Source organism: Neopelma chrysocephalum, unplaced genomic scaffold, assembly GCF_003984885.1.
Source record: "Neopelma chrysocephalum unplaced genomic scaffold, ASM398488v2 Primary Assembly neopelma1_82, whole genome shotgun sequence".
Classification (NCBI taxonomy): domain Eukaryota; kingdom Metazoa; phylum Chordata; class Aves; order Passeriformes; family Pipridae; genus Neopelma; species Neopelma chrysocephalum.
The window spans coordinates 4,185,881-4,209,622 of NW_020897744.1; the positions used below are offsets into that span (position 1 = coordinate 4,185,881).

General features: G+C 41.9%; 1 protein-coding gene across 7 annotated transcripts in view; it reads right to left on the minus strand.

Annotated features, from left to right (window-relative positions):
* The window catches only part of CUX1 (cut like homeobox 1), a 271,238-nt gene that overhangs the window by 212,242 nt on the left and 35,254 nt on the right, over positions 1–23,742 (minus strand). For all 7 annotated transcript variants that reach the window (XM_027690778.1, XM_027690775.1, XM_027690776.1 and 4 more), the window contains exon 2: positions 8,117–8,227. In XM_027690778.1, the coding sequence (XP_027546579.1) occupies positions 8,117–8,227 (111 nt within the window). The remainder of the gene's footprint in view (positions 1–8,116; positions 8,228–23,742) is intronic.

Consider the following 23,742-nt stretch of genomic DNA (forward strand, 5'->3'; position numbering starts at 1 on the left):
TGAATCCCTGGAATTGTGCCTGCCAACTAAAACACCTACTATGAATTTAGTAATGGGTTATGCAAACATAAATTACAGGGCCAGACATTTTAAAAGGAAAAAAAGGTGATTTATTGTCACACTGGAGACACGGCAGGATAGAAGCACAATTTCATTTTTCCATATATTCATCAACACTGCAGATGTGTTAATGCAAAAAGAATTCCAAAATAAAAATGACTCTCAACTGCTCTAATTCTCATCTGTCATTTAATTTACTTTAAAATCGTTACCAGGAAGAATTTTTTTGTTTCAAGCAAGCAAAACATACTAAAAATTCCTGGAAGAAAATAGGTTTTAAGAGCATTTTACAAACCTTTCTCCCCCCTACAAACCAAGATTTCATCAAAGGTGACCATAACAGAGCAGCCCTGCAGAAAGTTGGGGTATTTGGGTGGGGGTTTTTAATATAAAAGCTTACATCTATCATTTATAACCCAGGCATTTGGTCTGTGAGTATTTTTACTCAACATATTAATAGTTTCTGCTCCTCTTTCAAGCAGATCCAACTATTCACTTATCCACTGTCAGAGCCACGACAAGAATCTCTCGTAACTGGCAACTACTATTAAAAGAGTTATTCATGACAACATAATAATTTTAATGAGAACAACATGTTCCTTTAATTACACCTGAATGCCTTTGAGGTGGTCCAGCAGATGAGCCCAGGGTTTTACAGCACATTTGTTCACAAAGCAAAAAAAGGAAAAATACTAATTGAAGATGTTTAATTATTTCTTCTTTCGGTAAATACACAAAGGAAGGAAGAGCAGGGATCTTGCCTGCCTGTTATTTTTATAAGCTGAATCCTGAAAATAAGTCAAACTATAGTTCAAATGGCTCGGGGCAAGTTTAGGAACTGAACTTCAGCCTTGCTTTGAGAGCTCTCAGTCTTGGAGTGATCTAGAATAAACTCAAAAGTTTTATACTTACCTTTATAAGTAATTTAACACAGACTATGAGAATGGCTGGTAATTGTTGGTACCACAGTAAGAAAAATCTCCACTAATTCAGCTAAATAAATGATAATATTTTCCCTCAAAAAGCACCCTGTAAATCACGTTATATCTTAATGCACAGTTACATAAAGTACAACCCTCCTGTAGGAGGATGACAAACGCCCTGTGAGATTTTTTTTCCTTGGAATTCTGGCCTTGAAAACGTTCTCCTCTTTCAGTCCTCACCCCCAACCTTCCCCTGCCTGCTCTGGCCACTTTCCAAGTGGGTCAGCCCTGCAAGGGTCAAGCCAAGGCAAGTCCAACTGGAGAAAAACAAACTGTTTGCTTTGCATTGTTTCAGTGTCACTGACAGGAGAAATTCGCTGCAGCATCCAAGGTTTAACAAGAGATTAACCTGTAAATATTTGCTTACAAGTACATCCCTTTGTAAACCACTGTAATACCCAAAATACCCCCTTTTCTCCTTTTCTGCAGTGGAAAATACAGCACCCTTGGCACTGCTGAAATCCAATACCTGCAGCTGATGCTGTTAGAAGAAAAGTGCATTCTTCAATTGTCAAGTGTGCTTAACCAGAAAGATGCTTAAATGAAATAAATCTAAATTACTAAGAGCAGGTAACTTCAGAGCAATTAATTTCTTCAACTACTCTAACGTGTTCAGTTGAAGCAGATGTGTCTCCCTCTTGAATATTTTTGGAACTCTTGAATAAAGTAAATTGCCTGTGTATTTTCAGATTTACAAAAAGACTTTTGAGGTAAATTGTGTTGTAGAAAATTGATTTAGGGATATTTTGAAAGCAAATGGAGATAGAAACAGCAATTCAAAGTGTCTAGATCATGTGGTTTCAGAAAAATGCTTTAAATTAAACTTCTCTGCCTAGTAACACGCAACACATGATCATGACTCCTGCAGGTCAAGGGAATTATTTCCCGGGATTTCAGACCTTTACAATTGCTGTTGTACAGCTACACAGTTATCCATGAAATCCTGCAGAGCAATAATCCCCCAAATATGGCCTCATTTGGTAAAAGGACCTCCTCAAGCCCTGTTATCCCTCAATAAATGGCACGGATCCTGTGGCAACCCAAGAACCTGCTGCCCACCCACCACCTCCACCATCACCCTGAGAACAGCCAGAGGGTTGGGTTTGGAAAACAAACCAGAACTGACAATTTCCTGAACCTGGGATGCCAATCCAACCAACAAACTGCCCCAGTGCTTGGGGGTAGGGGGAATATTCACAACACACAGACAAATTTGGCAGGAACGCCAGGTGTGTGTAAGGTTTGATCCTGGTGTGGATCTGCTGCTCCCTCACTCCTGGAGCTACAGCAAGAACCACTGCAAGCACTGTGTGATAAAGACAATTATTTCAAAAAAAAAATCTAATAAAGTCTAGTGATTATAGTGGTGGGAATAGTCAAGGGAGGTCAGTTTTGGGAGAATGCTATAAAAATACAGCTGTGTATGAGAATTGTTTTAATGTTCTCTTACTTCCAATAAAAAGGCAGCAAGAGACCATAATATAGAGGAACACCTTAGAAACACTGATGGGTTTCCCATTAACGATTAGAATATGCTGAAGTCAAATATGTATTAAATAATGACAACAAAATTATTGAGAACCACGAATAAGGGCCATCCAGGATGAGGTCAGACCTGATTTAACCCCTCTGACTCCACAAGACTGGTGTTTAGATCACATTTAAAGACAGGGAGCTTGATTATATTACTTTTCTGAAAAAGACACTTTTTCATTTAGGTTTTGAAATACCAAGCCCACATAGTACAAATTGTCATAAACATCATTTATCTGGCAAACAAACCAGAAATAAAAACATGGGAAGGGAGGATATGGCATCTAAATATCATTATCCTAAAGGAGAAGTATTCAACTAAGATAAAGAAAAAAAAGAGAGAAAAGACGGAAGGAAAGGGAAAAGGGGAAAAGAAAGGGAAAAGAGAAAAAGGGAAAAAAGAGGAAAAGGGAAGAAAAGGAGGAAAAGGAAAAAAGGGCAAAAGGGGAAATAGGAAAAAAAGAGGGGGGGAAAGAAAAACAAAGACAAAACCAGAAAACAATAAAAGGAGTGGAACAACCCAGCTGTAGATGGCAGCAAATCAATATTCACCCCTCTGTACACAGACACTGAGAACATCAATTACCTACAGACAGATCGTGTGTTTTCAGTAGGTTTTGTTATTATTTTCACTTTGTCACATAGACCAGACCAAAGTTGACTGTGCAAAGTCATCAGGAATCAACACAATTTACTACTAACAATTTGGAAGATCCTGCTCTCATTTCAAGAACTAATTCAAGCAGCTGCAATAATTTTTTTTTTTGTTTACCCTTAATTTGATTATCTTTTGCTGTAGAGACTGGATAATTCAATAGAATACTCCAGAAAAACTGGAAACAAAAAATTAAGAATTTTACCTTCTAAAAAATGGAGCCCTTCCATAATGACTGTCTCCATTTCCTTTAGTTCCCTATGACTTGCAATTATAATGATAAATTTAAAAAAAAAAAAATCCTACGGATCCTAAAGATATGCATCACCCTGACATGCAACATTATGAATAAAACTATTACTTCATTAACAAAATATTTTACAGGTTTCTTTCTTTCTCTTTGGGGCAGAGCCATGACAGAGCAGGATGGGGATGACGGTGATAGTTGGGGTAACAAGAGCACTGATGGAAACCAGGTTTGATGCAGGCAGGTAAATATCATTCATTGGAGATTAACCAGGGATTTGGGGCCAGCAGGCTGTGTTAAGATATCATTTTATTTTCTAGCACCTTCTAATATTCCATTTTCCAAAGCATTTTAAAGCCCTTCATTTGAGAACACACTGTGCTTACAGGTTCTCCCATGTCCTTCCATAGCTCTGCCCACCCAATCTTTAACCTGCTTTACAGAATTCCAATGCCTATTTGGGCCTTTAAAGGCAATCTTGACCTTCCCAACCGAGTACATTTTACAACCCAGAAACCACAAAGGGCAACAACAGTGAGGAATCACCCATCCAACTCACCATCAGGATAAAAACCAGGGACACAGTTACACGAGAAGCTCCTGTCTCCAAGTCTGGGCTTTATGCAGGTGCCTCACATCTGCTCTCAAATTAGAAAACTAGTGACTAATTTTATTGCCCAAGAGCAGCTGGCCCAGGCCTCCTCCTAGGCTGGTCTTTTGTCCTGTGCTCAGTTTAATGACTGGTCCAGGTGAGCCTGGTAACAACCCACAGAGCTCAACATCACCTGGCTTACAGGCCCAAATCACAGAGGAAAGCAGTGGAGAGCCAGAGGTTACACAGGCTTAAAAGTGGAAGCATTAGATAAGGTTTTCACTGTTGAAAACAGAAAAAGTTAAGCAAAAAGTAGTTACTGAACTAAGAATCTGGGTAGAAAAAAGGCGAAGTTATCAGCATTAGGAACTGCCTATACTTTGTGCCAAAAATTATTATCCTGTTCAGCAGAAATTATTTAGAGATTAAAAAAAAAAACAACTCTCAAAGACAGTCCTTCAAACATTCACACCAGAACTGGCATATCAGGACAGGATTAATTAAACCAAGAATTCCACAAAGGTTAAAATACCCCCCCAAAAATCACACTTGGTCACAACAGTTCAGGAATTGTCACTGTAAGAACATAATCATCTGATGCAGGCTGGCAATTCACATGATGTATTTTGAGATGTCTTCCAAGTAACAGTCATGTAAAATTGATGTTTCAAGTCATCTCCTGCCCAGTCTCAGCCTTCCACAGGAGCTGCTCAGAGTGAAACAAAGTGAGACTGAAAATACCCCAAAAGAGCTATAAGAAGCAGGTTCTCACCCCCTAAAAGGTGTGATGAGGTAAAAAGTATTTTTGCTATAACAGGTTAAGAACCCTTTCTAAAGTTTCTGCATGTAACAACCACCACTGAATTTTTCTGTTCACATAAGGTTCCCAAACATGTGATACTTCTTCCCAGAGTCATCTCCCAGTATGCCAAGACAGAAATAGTATTTTAACATTTTTAAATACCAAAAGCCCTAGAGACATTCCTCTAAACATGAAAATATTGTATTGCTTTTGCAGCAATTTGATAATTTGCAGGGAAGGCAGAAATGACCCAAATAGATCCGTCACAATTTTTAAAGTAAAAAGAAACAGAAGTATCCTCAACTTCATCAGTAATTTTTGGAATCCTTTTCTGCTACACAGGAGATATTATGGAAAGTCTAGAGGACATCCCAGGCAGCAATGGATAGGAAAGTCAAGGCAATGGACACTCATCTCCTGATTTATGGTGAGATTGGCAACAGCAGAGGAAAAGAGATGCTGGCACAGGCTAACCCAGGGCTGCACTGACAGGGATGCAGGCAGAGTGAAACAGAAAATGGAAAGTAGAATTCTGAAACAGATTGTTACATTTAACAATTCCATCTTTGTGGGGTTGTTCCCTTTTTTTTTTTTTTTAAATACCAATAAAGTTGTTACTTCGTCGCGGAAATTTAAATTAAGCTGTGCACTGGGTTATTTATCTATCTGAAGAACATTCCACATGCAAGCTGGTTTTCTACTACAGAACTCTTTTGTTATGAAAAAGAGCAAGTTGGATGTTTTAGGAACGTAAATGTATCAGTTTGGAAATGCCAGTGACTCACTGTGTGTTCTCTGTCCACCTCAAGGATGTTTCTCCTTACTGGGGAGGTTTTCAGACAAAGTTGCGGTTTGGGAAAAAACTCAAGGTAAGGAATTATTCCTCTTGTCTTCTCATTTTCAACTGGCTTCCAAAACTAAGTATTGAGAGGTGTTCACAGACCTCTCTTCTATTTGGGAGTTCAGAAAACAGCTGAAGGCACACAAAATTAGGCTTTTGTGTGAAGTGGAATAAATATCAGTGCAGTTTTCCAGCAGGGATTTCTGGACACCCACACCTACCACACCAAACCCCTTGGACAGGAGAGGGTGCCCCTGTCAGACCTTCCACAGCTGAGCTACTCCCTCCACGCCTCTGGGAGCAAAAATCACATCTAAATTTTGCTACAGCTGCCTATTCCTACAGTTCTGATACTTTCTCCTAATTCTTTGATCCCGTTTTCATTTTTTAACTCCGTCAGAGAAAGCAGAAGAGGAGTTGGACTGTGTTGCTGCTCAGAAACAAAGCTGCAGAAAGAGCATCACAGCAGAGAAGGCAGACAAAGGAAGGACCTAAAAAATCCATGCAAGTTTTTAAGGAATGTGGTTCCATAGGATTTGTAGGACAAGAGATGAGGATGTAGAATCCAGCAGAGATCCCAATTTCCCCAACACCAGGGATGTTCAGAGCTGTTGTTTTGAATGCAGTCCCTGAATGAATGAAACTCCTTCCACGTAGTATTTTGGAAGAGAACAGAGGCTACAGAATTATCTCTTGTAAAATAATATTTAAAACCCTCCCATCAAATGATTTAACTTTCTCATCCTCCTTACTGGAAAGAACTAATTGCATATCATTTCCCACTATATCCCTTAAAGTAACTCCACAGAGGATGTAATTTTCCTCTGGACACTCCTTTCCCCGAGTTACCAAGATGCTCTCACAATGCACATCAGAAGTGCAGTGTTGGTTGGGGTTTTTTGCTTTTTTCTCCCCACTGTAACCTTCTGCTCCATAAAAATAAAAGTAAAAAAGAAATCCTCCTGCAATCCATGTGTAACATGCTCTCAACCAGGAGCTGGCAGGTACAGCCACATTCCGAAGAACCTGTCATTTTCCTTATAGGAAAAAAAAAGGAAGGCAGCAGGAAACTCAAGTGCTGTAGAATGATCTTAAGCTTCTAGCAAACAATTGAAAATGTGGCCCCAGAATTCTGCTTATTTTCTAGATTTTGCACAGTTTCCCATACCATCCATATTCGTTCCCTTCTCTCCTTCCTCCTTCTCTTCCCAGGAGTTTGCTCTCTCCCGCAAAGAGAATCAACCCACCCTCTCACAGCTACTGAATTCACTCCTCAAATTCTTCTGCTCCTTTTATAAAGTTCTGTTCCTTCAAAGCTGCAGTCCCCAAATTTTCTCTTCTTCAAAGGGAACTGCTTTCTGCCCCACAAATCCTCCCATGGCATCAGTTAAACATTGCCCCTTCCCCACAAGCCACTCCTGCTCCAACGTTCCCTTTCCCCTCTCTGGGGTCAGCATCTCTCCCCCTGCACCAACAGGAAGCAAAGCAGCATCTGCTCCTTGAGAATCAGGAATAAAGGTTAGGAAAGCTGCCTGCTGCTTCCCTCCCAGGAAGGCATTTGGAAGGAACCAATACTGGCATCTCAGTTATCTGGAACTGGCTTTGAAACCCTACAACATTCCTGGATGAACAGATTGCTGGCAACCATCAGGGGGAAAAAAAACCCAAAAACCACAAAACAAACAAAGGATCCAGCCAGGCCTACACATTGCCACACATTCAGGAGGTAACAAAATGAGATTATTTGTATTTTGGGTGTAACTATGCACAGGTGTACACACACACACTGCAATGCCTGCATGGCATGGAAGAGTTTAAACACTCCCAGCTTCCCACAGGTGATATTCACCTCTCCCAGGTTTCCCCAGCATCAGCCCCTGCCCCTTTTACATCTTTCACACCACACCTGCTGTGTTCTATGTGCATCCTCCGAGGGGCAGTTTGGCTCAGCACTGACCTTGTTGCACTTCCAGTGAAATCAACAGCGAAACTTAATTCGATTTTTGATGGAAAAATGAGCATGGTGGAAGTTACGCCCTTGACAGAGATTTATTTAGGCAGCGAAATGTCACTTCCTACATCCAAGTGCTCAGAGAGTTTGGATTAGCGAAGAACTTTCTTGCAATTCTCCAGGTTTACGTTATTATAAAATTTAGAGCAAGCCTGTTTGAAGGCCAGTGTTGATACTTCCTCTAAAAGCATCGATCCATATTTCTTTATTTACAGAAAGCAAAAGCTGCCTGATGAGAAAGCCATCGAAGACAAACAGCCTTAGGTAAGGTGATTGACTTGGAAATATGCACAAGTAAATCATAGAAATAAACCATTAAGAAAAAAATCATCACTTCCACAGGCCTAAAATCATATACCACTGAAGGAGACTGGAACAGCTTCTCCTCTTACCTCTGGAGTGTTTTTCTTGAACTCACGACTTTGCTCGATAAGTTTTTTCCTGGACTGCTCACTTTCATCTTGCCGGTTTGCCAATATTGTTGCTGTGGTATCGAGCTCTCTCTGAGAAAAACAAAACATAAAACAAGAAAAAAAGAAGAAGGGAAATATAGTCAGAGCTGTGTTTGTCACAGAAATAAAAAGCCCTCATACACGCATTGGGAATATTCAGGCAGCCGGACCATGGAGCAGTACAGGACAAAGCACCAACCTGCCAGAAATTTACCCCCTTCCTGATTCCATCCCGCAACCAAAATATCACCATTTTCCATAAAAGCATCCATGGCTTCACCCCAGCATTACACAGGACAGCAGCAGTGACAATACACACATCCTAATAATAATTCCCAAATCCAGGGAAGATTACGGACTATGGACGTATTCAAACCAGGTTTATTTTCACCCGCCTGCTTTTTAAACATACTGGTTTTCCCCTTTTTGAGTTACTGTATGAAAAAGAAATATTATTAACTCCAATGTTGGTTAACCTTACACTGGTTACGCTTCAGTCACTCTTAATTTCCTATAATATACTGTATATAATTCCATACTGCCACTGCAGTGCTCTTTTCCATTTAAGCTGTTCCTTATTTGAATACAAAATTATCTTTTCCTATTATTGGAATCTATTCCTCTAAAATTATTAGCAGGGACCTCCATTTCCTCTCCAAAACATATCATTTTTAAGCACCTGATGAATGCCAGATTATCTTCCAACAGTTTCTACCAGGCTGGAGCACAGGCTCCAGCTTTTCACAGCTTCCTCCCAGTGTTATCCCCATCCCAGTTTCCGCACTCAGTCCTGTGCTTCCAAATGTCACCATAATAGATTGAACGGGTCACTTATCAGCACACAAACCAACAATACTCAATCTTCTGTGGCAGTTTATGCCTCTTCTGCAGTATTTCCACGTAACATGAAAAAATAAAGGCAAAACCCTCCACTCAGCTAAGTACAGCATTCTCCAAGTCACCTGGAGAACCAAGAATTTATAAAAGGAATTTTGCACTGTTTTCCCCCCTTATTAATTCCAAAGGAGAAAAACCTGGCTATGAGAAAGAAGTTCATGAAAAGTGAGAACAACTTACTACACCAAGACTATCTTCAACTCATGCCTCTGCCAAAATGCCTCCAACCTTCATGCAAAAACTCCAATATTCTCCACCAAAAAACCTGCCACACCTCTGGCATTTGTTTGGAACTCAACCACCTGTAATGGACCAAACCCACAGGCCTGGGACCTCCTGTCACATCTGAGACCAGATCCCAAATAGGTGCTAAAGCTGTTGACTGATGCTAGATACAGATACTGGTTTCTAAATACTCTGAAAAAGCCTAATTTCAAATATTAGATACATTTTTAATGGGTAAATCCTGCAACTTTAAATGACTGGATGGATGGACGTGGCTTTTATGTGACTACAGTTTGAACTCTGGACGGAAAACAAAAAGCCTTCTGTAGTTTCCAACTCAAAAGGATCAATACTTCCCCTCCCCTCCCTTTAGGTTTATAAGCACAAAATTAAAATCCTTTTTTCCCCTAATAAATATATGAACCACAGTTATCTTAATCCTTAGAAACAAGCTCAATATGACAAGTGGATTTGAAGCCAGGCAGCAATGTTGGAGCCAGTGACCTAAATATTGTCACTGAAATGCTTAAAAAACCTTCCATATCTGACTTCGAGTAAAGAAACAGGGCAATATGTCCACCAGACCTTGGTTTGGAATTCTGTAACATATGTGAAATCTATTGCAGAAAAGTGGGAAATACTTAACAGTTGGATAAACCACATTTGAAATTCATCCCAGCTAAGTTTATGCAAGAAAAAAGAGCAACAGAAACCAATGTGGTTAAGCAGAACTATAAAGAGCAATATAACGGCTAAGCAGAAGGCTTTTAAAAAATATAAACAATCTGGTACGGCCAGAAACTTGGAAAACTATATTTAAAAAGGAAGCACACATTTGAAGCCAAGCAAAGAAAACACAAGTCATGAAGCAAGAGGGAATTTCAGCAGAGCAAGGAACCAAACGCTTCGGTTCACGATACGGAGCGCTGGCAACCAACCCTACCAATGGAAAAGGAGCCTTTTAAAGATCTGTGCTTCCAAGTTTAGAGACAGGAATGAAAAGGAACTGATTGAAAAATAAGTAATATTTCATATTTCGTGCTGTAATGAAGAGAAGAGTCAGGCAGCAAATGAAAAACAACTTCTTCATCCCCGCTGCTTGACTGATCCCAGTGCCACAGCGCGCTCACTCCGGGCGCCTTCCCATTAACTTTCAGAACTCCTTCTGGGACAGGTCTGATAATTTCTCACCACAAAACATTTCCTTATGTGTCATATCAGGCAGAGACACTGCCAAGGAGAACTGCCAGCACAGAACTGCACTGAACTGTCTCTGACACTGGGGGCTGAAGCCCACGAGCTCAAGGTCTTGCCGAGAACTGATGAGCAACTGATAGTGTGAGATAAAATTCCAGCTGAGGGACAGCAGAAATCCAACACTGTACACATGATCTGATGCAAAATAAGATATTAAATCTCCCAGCTGTGTCATAGTTAATAAGCCCCAAATCAAAACTATTTGGAAAATCACTAATCTTTTCCTCCTTACTTGATTTGAACCGTGTACAATGCATGTTTCATTTATTTAAACCTAGTAACAGCTACAGGATTACAAACCACAAGCATTAATGGCAGATTTTTCATACTTTTCTGACTTAATCTCATGAGATAGCCCAATTTTTGTAAAAATTCAACGTGGCCAATGCATTATTTCTGCAAGCAAGCACGTATTAAGGAGCAAGCAGAAGTAAATTTGGTATTACAAACCTGAGCACTTTGTATCACTCAGAGGTATCCCGGCTTTCCAAGCCTTGCAACCACTCTCTAAGTAGATATCAAGTGAAAGGAGATGTAATTCTGTGTGTCGGAGAGTCCTTTAGAGTGCAAAAAAAACAGGAACCCATGGCTCAGTATCACTCTCCACACCTTTGAAATCAAAAAGGTTCCAATGAAAAGCAAAGAGAAACCAGGGCTCAAAGGTGTTGCAGCAGTGACCTGGCTACGGAAAGGATTCAAAGCCTGGAAGCTTTAGTTCCACTGATTCAACAGTGGCTAATAAAGTTTCTGGCCCAAAATAGCCCCCATTCAATCACCCCTGCAGAAAGGGAGTCACTGCTTCGAGTGCATTTTGAGAGAGAACAAGCAAGACCATTATCCTTCCCCTGCCCCAAAGTCCCATCGATTTAGGGCAGAGACAGTTCATGGATAACTAAAGAACTCTCTCCAGGGTTTCTGCTTTGACCCATTTCAACCAATTTATTGGGGGTGGGAGGGAGGCAGTGGGAGGAGAGGAGACAAGAAAGTCTTACGCTCCTGAGTGCGGGAGTCATTAGAAGCAATCCCCAGAAAACAAACATTAAAAGGTTTCTTTCATGCAGTGCAGAAATAAAAACCCTAAAACTGGGAGGGTCAATCTGCTATCCCCTGTAACAACAATCACCTTGAAGCGAATCTGTCTTCTTTTAATGCAAGTACTTCCAGCCTCTGTTAGGATCCCCAGGAGCCTCCCACCTCTGTCGCCCCTGTGCCACAGCAATGGTGTGGCTGCATGGGATCCACCACAGCAGTGAGCCTGCCAAAAACACCCTGTCCTTCCCCTCCTGATTTCTGTTGCACTGAATCAGCTCCCTCTAGGCCCCATCTGCGCCTACAAGGAGCTGTACCATTGCAACAGAGAGGTGGGAAAACACAGCTGGAACGAGGGGGCTGGTGGAATCCCCCTTTTCCAACCTGCAATTAGGTTGACCCCAAGTAATTATGAAACTCCAGGCTCACTGCAGGCAGTTTCAAGGTTGTTTCTTTCACAGCTTATATGTCTTTCCCTGCCAGATGCATTCCTTGATAATCACCCAGCCAGCAGGTCCCCACCACTGACCAGTTCAGCACAAGTCCTTCCCCTTCCATAACAGGAAGCTTTAAGCCAGTCCTTCCATGCCCAGGACCTGCCAGTGGCTGGCTGGCAGCTCTCAAAGCTCAGTCCCAAAAACTACTCACTTGAGAAAATGATTCTAAAAAGAAATTGGGCTTTCGTGGATATTTATGAAGCTTCTGTTCCCCCACCCACTTTTAACAGCTACTGGCCACTGCCCTGACATGGGCATTTCACAACCAAAGGAACCAACACACTTCAGCATCCCTGTTCCCCCCATAATCATAACTAGTTCTCAGTCTCTGCTAAGAACCAGTATTCTCATGTTTCACATGGAAAAAGTTTTAAAAAGCTGTAATAATCACCTGTAAGTACTGTGATGTAACTGTATCCTAAAATTTTGTAATTCTCCCATATTAAAATGTTTAATCCCTGCTGCATTTACCACAAAGCTCTTTCACTGGAGCAAGAAACACACATCACAACCTTGGGACAAACTGATTCTTTTCTGATAGGCTTCTAGTCAGGGCACAATGCCCAGGCTGTGCCTTCTAAAGCCTTACACGTGGCTGCAGGGGTTAGCAGGACATCAGGAAGAATTTCCTCACTGAAAGGATGGTCAGGCATTGGAAGGGGCTGCCCAGGGAGGTGGTGGAGTCACCATCCCTGGAGGTGTTCAAGAAACAACTGGATGTGGCACTCAGTGCTCTGGTCTGGCTGAGGAGGTGGTGTTTGATCAGAGGTTGGACTTCATGACCTTGGAGGTCTTTTCCAACGTTAATGATTCTATGATTCACCATAAACCTCATTTTCCTTATTACAAGGACAGACACAAATCACAACTTCATGTAGGTTAGGAATTTTCTGCCAGTAAATGTAGCAGTAACCACTTCCCCCAAAATCTTGTTTCTGTGCATTCAAGGTATTTCCCTTTATCATCATTTCAATCAGCCCCCCAGTCTACGTGATAATCTGCCACTGAAAGGAGTTTTCAGTAGTCTCATTTCTGTTTTCATCCTCTCGCAGGATTGCATTTGTCACAGCTATCAAAGCTCTCAATGTAGCTTTTTGCAATTTTTAATTTCCCATTAAAGGCGAATTTCCCGGTGCAAGGATGACACCAGTGTGGAAGCGTCTGGCACAACTCCGCACACGCACAGCCTACTTGTCTTGGGGAGATTTTACATTTCCCTAACTGATACATTAGGCAATCCACCCTTCAATCTTCAAACCTCATCGCTCTCACCTGCTCAGGAGCCCACGTCCCGATTACATAAGTATTTCAGAAATATTTCAGACACCATAAACCGCTTTGCCGGCTCGTTGTGTTCCTCTGGAAAAACAAAGAGGTGCGTTCACCTGATAAAGCTCCTGATTATGACCATGGGAGTGACCACAGAGCTGACACTGGGAATTTTTATTTATGCCTGTTTTGACTGTAAAACCAGGCCCCAATTCCAAGCTGAAAGCTCAGAAAGGTAAAACACTGCAAGAATTCTGTAAGCGCAGTTTGCGTCGGCCTCGCTGTAAAGCTCCTTCTTAACACAAGCACAAGGAAAGATCAGAGAGTCCAACACAAGTGCAACTCAAGAACCACCATCCTCGGCCTCACAAATCAACAGTGACTGATGAACAAATAAAGCAAACACCAGAATACCTGCACTTTGCACTCCCAGAGGAAAATAAAAAAGAAACTAAAAAACCCATCAGTGTTAAAACATGTTTCTTAAGAAGCATTTTGCCACTTGGTAAACTGATGCAACTACCCTTCACACGCAGAATTAGTCAGGAAATTTCAATAAACAGGTTTTATTTCCGCGTACTGAAGTAATTTGACTCCAAGTAAGTTTTAAACAAGCTTTGACTGGAACAATCTGGAACAATGCTTTTGGACAGGGAGTCAATGTGTGTGGTGGCCACTGCATAGAGCAAAGAGAACAAGAACAGAGGTGCTGATGGAGCCATCAATAAAATACCTTAACTAACAGACTACTAAAAAAAAACAAGCAAAAGGAAAACATAAAAAAATGGGTGTTGTGGCTTTGTCTGTTCACAAGAACACCAGCCACCACCACAAATGGAGGCAAAGCCTATCAAACAATCTTGCAAGAGGGGAAAGCTTGTACTGGCTTTTCTACAGGAGCTCCTATCAGCATAAAGCAGCCTCACAAGTACCAGGAACAAATGCACTGTGAGGGGAAAAGCCTGCCAGTGCCAGAGCCAACAGGATTGTGCCTGTCTGTTCTTCTACACCTCCAATTCAAACCTTTTTAGAAAATGCAAAGAATTGGAGACTGTCCAGAGCTATAAAGATCTTAACGCCAAAGGTCTGTATTGAACAAGCCTCTGCTCTCGCTCAGCAAAATAATGAAACGTTGCCTATTTGTTTCAAAAGGGTTTGTCTCCTGGCATTACTTATTCCCTCTTTCCATCCTCCTCAAACCAAGGTGCATTTGGGGCTGAAGGATGTCTGTGCATGTCCCAGGTCCAAGAAGCAGCTCCTGGGCTGTGTCTCCATCACTGGTGACAGTGGCACCACGTGGGTGATCTGCTGCCTTCTCTACAGAAATGAGGCTCCTGCTTCACTCACAGCACCCTCAATCTTCACCCCAAAGCTTCTCTACTCCTCTTGTTCCTCAGCTTCTACCCCAGACTGTCAAGTCATCTCTTTGTTCCCACCAGGTCTGTCTACCCTCACTTCATTCCTACTGCACAGCGACAACCACCTTGAGCATTGGGCAAGATAAAAACCAGCTGGAAGGTGTTTTTTATCAGACCCCAGCAGCACTCCCTGCTCTTTGCATCTCCAAGCCTTCTCCAAAGCTGCTCCCTCACAGAAGCTCCCCTGCCCTCACCACGATGGTGTGAAACCACCAGCTTCCATTACCTCACCCAAAGACCTGCAGCTTGGGTTCAACACCCGGCAAAGGAACTGTCAGCAAACCTCCTCCAGCAGTTACTTAACACTCTGCTCGGTTTTGCATTGCAGTTCATCACACTTTTAAAGGACATAAATCTCCCAAAAAGTAAATGCAAGTGTTTGCTGGGGAGAGGGCTCCCTTCATTCTGCAAACACAGCACGTCCCCAGCCAGCCAGCTGCGGATCCCATCCCGCGGGGAACCGCCTGCAACTTCACCCACGTTGATTTTCACACTCTTCCACTTAAAAGTAAAAGTTCAAACTAATTGCTTCAATAGCTACAACAGAAAAGGCCAAAAAGCAATGAGTTAATTTAAGTGTTGCTGCAGTGAGGCTTCCCAGAAGGTAGGATTTCAGATGGATAGTAAGGGGACAGAGGGAGCTGCTCCAGCTTGGAGCAACCTCCTCACCCCTCATCAACTGATCATGGAATAAGTCACAATACAACCCTGTGAACTCCTGTTCAACTGCCCTATGCAGCTGATGGCTTTCTACATACAAAATTAACTTAGTTAATCACATACGTGCTGGTTAATTACTTTGAAAGAAGCAAAAAAGATGCTTCAGCTTAATATTGGTGACTTTCAGGGCAGTTCAAACTACATCTTCTTCTGCCAAATAAAATAAATTATGGGAAACCAAAGGAAACCCACTGCTGCTTGCAAAGACCTTGCCTAGGCAAGATACAACGTAAACTGCATCTGCTGGACCTCCTATCTCCTTGGGTGATCAAAAGCTGACCAAGATGCAAGGCCAGCAGCTGTGCTCAGCAGAGCTCTGACCACACCACAGCAGACAAATTAGCCCTTCTTTTAAATGGCCACAGAGAACACAACAACCACACTATGGAGATCACAGCACACTGAGGCTGCCCTTCCCTCCCCTCCCCTTCAGGGCAGAGGAATCTCCCCAGTCCCATTCTCAGCCCTCCCCTCACACGGGCAACAGGGACCGGAACAGCTGCACATGGGAAGGACAGCAAGGGAAAAAAATACAGCTTAGGCATATTTCTGATCCCAAAGAGGTTCCAGCCAGGAGGAGCACAGAATCCATGATCCATAAACCACATTTTTTGTAGACCATCATTAAAGGCGCTTTGGCCCTTAAATGAAACAAAAATATATAAAAAAAAAGGAAATTAACTGATGACTAATTACAATCTAGTTGATGCACTACCCTTCTCGTTTGATTCAAGCAGCCACTGTGCTCAGGTGCCATTTTGTAATTACACACCACCACTGACTTCAGCTAATTTCTGCTTCCAAGGAAGATCCAATTCATGAGTTACATTAAATAATTCTTTTGACCGCAGATCAAAGTAAAACGTAATTCTAAAAGACTGGTTTAAATAACAGAAAGTCCAACCCTTTAACTAAGCTCTGTTACATCATTCAAAGTATTGAGTTACCCCCTTCCCAGCCTAAGCCTTGCTGGTAAATGAACCATGACCAAGCTTTAAGCGAGACAAAAACTGTAACACAGGCCAGGATTTATAACTTGCTAAACAGGTCACCACCAATAAATCAATAATATATATACACACACAGGTTTGTTTCAGTGTGAGTTACTCAAAATAAACTCCTAAATAAAAACAAACTTGTTGCTCAGGTTTTATTTAACTTCACCCAACTCCTAATTATGCTGCCTTTTAGAACAAAAATTCACAATTAATTTTTTCTTTGATGACACATGTTATTAGTTTTATTTTTAGGTTTTTTTTAACAAGGTTAACCAGGACAGACAGACAAATGTCTGTCCCAAGTCCATCACAGCCACCACTCAATAATCCTTCAGTCTCCAAATGCAATTTCCAATCCCAAAGCTACTTAAGCTGTTTCCTAACATTGGGATATAAAATATTTACCAACAAAAGTATAAATACACACTAAAAAAACAACCTAAAAATACTTTCAAAACCACATTTCAACAAATTCCTTAAGGGATAGGAAAAAATTACCATGGACTTGAACTAACCACCTCATGGTTCGCTCTCTTCTCATGTTTTTTGAGCATTGCAGAAATGAGATAATGGATGAATAAACTATCCTACCATGACAAATATGGTTTGGAAAGATGGGGCTAGGAATAACTTGGAATTTCTGGTTATTAGTTTAAAATCCCTCACCACATGCATGTGCACTGGGGAAAACCTATAAAATATAGATTGAAAATGCTGTCCAGTGGCCCCCTTCGAGGGGGCCTTTTACTGCTGGTCCAGGGACATGTTTAAATGCTGATGTTGCTCCTTCACTGGTGGCCCTTCTTCCCTGTGGAAGAGCCGCTCCACGGGCACAGGACAGGGACGGCGGCGCCTGGCAGAGGAAGCTGGATGGGGAACTTGTATTAAGAAATAAGTAGTAACAAAAACAAGATCAGAAGAACATTACTGGCAGATGAAATTGCTGTTTGATAAACACTTTAAGCAGGAAGAGTATTTGGCAGAGGGTTTTCAGAGAACGGTCCTTGACTCCTGACTAACGGGCTTCCTCCCTTGGTCCGAGTTTGTTGACTTTCTGGGCACGCTGGAAGGTTTAGGCAAGTTTCCCATGATGGGAAAAATAAAGCTTTTCTGAGAAGTTGCCTGCGAGTGCAATTGGTGGATGTTTTCTAAAAAATTACAGATATAAATAGGAAACAAGAAAGCAATGTTTTCTTTATTTAGGTTTTTCCTACTACTGAAGTCCCATTTAGGCGTCTCAGCTTTCTTTCTGATCTAAATCCCAAGCAGTGACTCAGTTTGGCAGGACAACACAAGAGGGGAGAAACGTGTACTCGGTGTTTAATGCCAACAGCAAGCATGACATACCTTGGACAATTAAACAGAAGGCGAGATTTTGAAGCCTTTCAGGGTTTTTTTACAGGTTTTTGTATTTAATCTGGATGATTACAATCCAGCAGAAACAAATATCAACCACACTTCCCAGCTGAACTGAAATCGAGAGGCAGAGGCGGTGGAATGCAGAATGCCTTTTCTAGGTGTTTCCCAACAACATATTGCAGTACTTAGTTAAGCTCATTTTCTGTGACATGAAAAGGAAAATAGCAGAATTGACTCATGAAGCAAAATTAGCTGATGCACAGTCACAAGGAGGCTTGGAGCTGACAGCACACAGAACTGCACATCACAAAAACTAACGTGCTTCACGTTAATAATGGTGCAAGCTGGTTTCAGAACCACGAGGACTATTCTCTGTTATTTTTAACATGGACTGACCATTTTTAAAAATCAACATTTCTGGCAGCAAACCCTAAAATGCCCATCAGGAATTACCTACAGACCTTCTAGAAATGCTGCTTTAAGAAAGGCATACATGAAATGGCTTCTAAACCCTGCAAATCTGGCATTTCCAATCAGTAGGTGCCTCCCAGGACGAGCACCAAACCACGGACAGCTGATGTCTGCTTGCTCCACGGACCCAACTAAGGTAGACAGGGCAGCTAAAACACTTTTTTAACCACAAAAAAACCCTCTTCAGTGATAATTCACAGGATTCCTCCACTATTCACTATGGCAAATCACCCTAAACTGAAAACAACAGATTTAGCTGCAGTGGCACTGTCAACCTCGCTACGATACACTGGCACTAAAAAGTCCTTAATTTTGGCTATCAAATACAATTTCAATTTCTTGCACTTTAGGGCAGTAAAAACAATTCTGTGAAGACTCTGTGTTTACAATCCCGCAGTAAAGAATGCAGCTGTCTCAATCAGTGCTGATTGTCTGTTAATTAGCTCAGTTTTACAAGCTGATGGAACAGATTACTTCATTCCCTCCCCACGCTCAGAAAGAAACTACAAATACACTTATCTACAATACAGTAATTTTTGCTTCCCAGCAATTTGGGGAGGTAGATGATGTACCAGGGACACAAGTGATCTCATTACCAAGAAATCATTTGTTTTTATCTTTCCAGGCACTCTGTCATGCAGTGATTTTCAGTCCATATATATAAATACACACATATATCTCTCTCCTGTATGAAAACTGAAATAAAGAGCACCACTTTCTGATACAGCACAACTACCTCCCCTCTCTTTTGCTGTGGCTGAAACCAAGTAGATGATATTTTAGGTCCCTTCCAACCAAAACCATTCTATGATTGTAGGATCATCCAAGTCCTTTAGGAACAAAAGCCAGGTCCTCGTGAATAACTCCCTATCTGTATCATGTATTTAATCAGAATCACATTTTTGAACCCAAACCAGCACTGAATTTTGGAATCTAAAGCAGCAAACTGCAGGTTTTTAGTCAACAGTCTGAAGTTGCTGTCAGCATTCTTCATCCCCATGTGCTTTTCCAACAAACCACAAATAAACAGCTGGATTACCTCTGAGCCACCCTCTCAGATTCACTGCCTCTAGGATCCCCATCCTTTATCTAGACACTCTTGAAGAGAAGCCAAATATTAGCTTTCACGTATGCAAATGAGAGCTTGGACACCCTCATCCAAATGCCAGCAAACACTTCTGTTGAGAAAACCAATGGAATATGAGAAAGCCCTAGGCCTGACAGTATGGAAGTCTGATCCAAAAACGCCTCTTTTGAGATGACAAAACATGCTACACATTATATCAAACAATAGAGGTTTCACTTTGAGACTGATGTTCTTTCTCAGTTTAGATCCTTCATGATTAGACAAGAAGAAAAAAGTTGCAGTTAAAGAACATCTACGTATTTAAAAGAAAACCCATTTCATGTAACTACTAAGCTTATTGCAGAAGCAGCAAGTGGACAAATACGAAGTCCCACAAAACCATGGAATTATCAGACCACCAGAGCTGGGCTTTGGCAGCGTATCTGGGTGATAAGTACAAAGGATAATCTAAATAAAACAATAATTTTTTTCTGCACAAAGACATCTGCAGACATCTGCTTCCACAGCAGCATCCCAGAGAGCCTAAAACCTCTTAAGCCTTTTCAGATTTCAGTAGAAGGAAAAAACTGGAGTTTAATTTTTGCATCCGAAGCAGATCACTGAGAACACCTGGCAGAAAATTCTCTGGATCCACAGAACCAGCACCAGAGGAGGAGAAAGCCTCAAATGCAGCTTTCACCTCACGTTACAGATGTTTACCTGCACAATAAGGGAACCAAGACCACCAAAAGCCTGATTACTTTTTCAGCCATCGTTTTTCACTTAACTTCAGCTAAATCACGTTTCTACAATCCCCTTCTATAAGCCCTTCTTTCCCATCACCCAGGAAAAAGACATTTAGAATACGATCCTGGTTTCCAAAGTTCTTACGCAGACCAATATAAAAATAGAGGAGGGGTGTCTGGTTTTGTCGGGAGGGGTTTTGCTTGTTTGTTTATTTTTTAATAGAAGTTTTATCCTGATACTTTTTTGGTACATTTTGTTGTCTGTCTCAGTCTTTAGATCAACTGGTTGGCTTTGCTGCTTGAACACCAAACGAGCCACCTTTGCTCAACGCACGGCATCAAGCGCTACACTCGCTAAGGCAGCCCTGGCTACTCCTGCTGCAACACTCCGGCACTTCCTTGGCTTTCACGTGCCAGGGCACAGACAGTTACAACCCTGGGAAGTTTCACCAGTGCTCCTCTTGAACTGGTGCCATTCCCTCGGCTGCCTGACGTTGCAACATCCCAGTTGCACCTCATCTCTTCCCACACGGGGAGGAGGCAGAGCCGCAGCTCTGTGAGAACTCCTGCGACCACGGTACCTCAGGCTCCAGGGGAATCCATCCAGGCACTCCCGGGAATGTTAGACTCCTGTTAGAAGAGACTAATTTGGGAAGGGATTTCTAGCTGCTGTTCGATGCACCAGTGCAAATTAAGTGTTGTCAGTAAGCCCTCAGCACTATTCCCCACAACGGCTCCGGTTGTATGAGTTACGTGACTGTAAATCAATCTTTAATCTTTGTGCTCCCTGTGCAGCGACACCCGGGGGCTCTGCAGATGAAAAACCCCCAAAGGACTTGCCAACCTTTCCTCAGCACTCAGTAGGACACACTTAAGGGTTTAACTGGCGCAGGTTTGCTGTGGGATGGACTCCGAAACGTTGGGAAATGTTTGGGAAAAAGCAAAGCGTGTTACCTCAGTTACCTCTTCAGGGCACCAGCATTAAAGAAGCTACAAGGCAAAACAACCACCTACACACACTTCCCTATTTTTGTGTAAAACCTCACTTGATCTGTTGCTCTGTGCTTCAAGCTTTGTATTTTATACATTTCTAGACAGATAAAATTACGCTCTAGAAAACTGTCTACGATAAAAGGGGAGAGGGACCTACAGCACCAGGTCAGGAATTATGCTTTGGAAGAGGTTTCTCCCGTGTTTCTGCCCAAATTATAATAAGGGTAGCAAAAATCACCAATAGTTAAACAACAAAGACTCCTCCTTGCCCATCTCCTCACAAGCACTGCAGCAGCCCTGCACTGCTCCCTTCGTTCCATGGATAGAGGCTGTTTAGAGAAATGATGCAGAATGCCTTTCCTCCTTCTGACACTCCTGCAGTGTGTCCTAATCTTGTGCTTTAATCCAGCCCTTTGTGGGTAAGGAATAAGCCTACTGCTGCATTTTAATACTGACTACACACATCAGTCCAAAAAAGCCTTTATAGCAAGTGCCCTAAATATCCAGCCAAAACAGAATGACAAAATTACACATTACTTTTGTCATTACACGTTCTCCTTTTCCATATGTCTAAGGTAAGTAGAATGTACCTACATAATGGATTCAGCCCTGGAGTAAAGCTGGACTGGAGAGGCTGGTGAACCTGAGGTAACACTCCATCACTTATTTACTGCATCTCTAAAGCATTTCAGATTCTAAGCCGAATATATATTTCACACAGTACCAAAACTTTTAAATATCCACAGGAAGATTTCATTTTTATAGGCAATAAACATTAAATCTAAAGGACTGGAACATAAAAAGTGTTTTAATACCATATAAATCACCTTTCCCTAGACAGAATAAATCTCTGAAGGTTTTAAGGACTGCAATATAAATTTTTATGGCAAATTATCTACATAGGAATTACTTGCATGAGATGCACTTTCACTTCTCTCTCTCATTTGCATAGTGCTGACAATCTTTTCAATCAAAACGTTCAATCCAATTTGGAAAGTCCAGAATACAATATTGGGCTAAATGCTGGGTGGTGGGTTCCTCCTCCTCTTCATCAGGAGCTTCCTGACTGCTGCTCTCTATCAAACACAGAAGTTGGCTTTGCAAAGGCAACAACACCGATACGTAGAAATTAAGGCTCAGATGAACAGCTACACCTTCTTTCAAAAGCATTTGTGTCTTTCCTAACACAGGAGCCTTCTGCAAGCCCTGACAACTCAGAAGAGATCACTTCATGCTGTAAGCAACAGTCCTAAAGCAAGGAGTGACACAGTCTGAATTGAGGAGCAACAGCGCAAATCATTCTTTGGGATGCTCAGAAGGGACATTTTCATTGCAAAGGTGGTACAGCACTGACAGGGCATGACAGGGGGATCTCCATCTGTGGGGAATCCCAGTGCTCTGCTAGGACAAAGCCACAGCAGAGCTGACCTAGTGTGGGTGACAGTCCCTTTCAAGCAGGACATCAAGCTAGAAACGCTGGAGGTTCCTCCCATCCAACATGTCCACGATGCTGAGTTCTCTCCTTTGGATGCCTCCAAAGGAGACCAAATCTAGAGAGGTGACACATTTCTACAAGGCTCCAACTTCCAACTAAACAGTTAATAACCACAGAAGGTGAGAGGCTGAATATTATTCATGGTGAAACAGTAAGTGATCACTCCCGAGAGCTTCTGTCCCGGCCTGTCGGCGTAAATACTTCCTCATAACTAAAGCAGAAACATGCACGAGATGTGTAATTCCCGAGCCTCCAAAGCACACACATCCTCAAAGGACAGGCCCCACAGAGGTGTGGTGTACCACTGTTACCAAAAATACCCTGCTTTATTCACCGTTTCATTACAGCAAAAAAATGTGCTGACAAGGATTCTCATAGAAACGGCCAGAATTAGTTCTTGGAAAACCTCCTGTTGCCTTGGAGTCAGGGCTGAAAACGTGCTCAGTGCTTCACCGAGTCCTCCCCTCCAGGGAATTCGGGGTAAATGCAAAGTTAAAGCACCTGAAGAACAGCAAAGTCCCAAAGAAAAAAATAAGGAAAGGGGAAAAAAAAAAAAGTAGGCAGTTTGCAAAGAGACCCAAGAATAGCACTGCTTTATTTCCAATGTATATTTCCCTCAAAAAATATTTTCAGGACTTCTGTCCTACCAGTCAAATTAAGATAACACAGCAGAGGAAGAAACACAAGTCGGTTCCCAGACGGTTTCCTATGCTTCAAAGGTATTTATTTAATAAGTACCACGTATGGATAAAATGAGATCATCAGCCCAGTCATAAGATGGTTCTCCAAATTTTTAATGAAACCTTGCCCTGTTTGATTTACAGAGTGAGGGCTGGTGCCCGCTGACTGCAGGAAGCACATGCAGCAACCTCCAGTGCCAGAACGCCCCGAGACGTTGGAGGGTGTAAAAATTACTGCTCCAGGAGGGGAGGGAAAAGAATATTGAAATTTATGAAAGTCAGGGGCTTGCAAAATAAAAAATTACAGGGTCATTTCCAAGACACAAAGTTTTGGCCAATGAAATGAGGTATTTGCTTTCTATCTGATGAAGGAGTGCAGTGACATAAAGCTTTCTTCCATATGATTTCACAAGCTTTTATTACTTTTCTGAGTTATCTTTGAATCT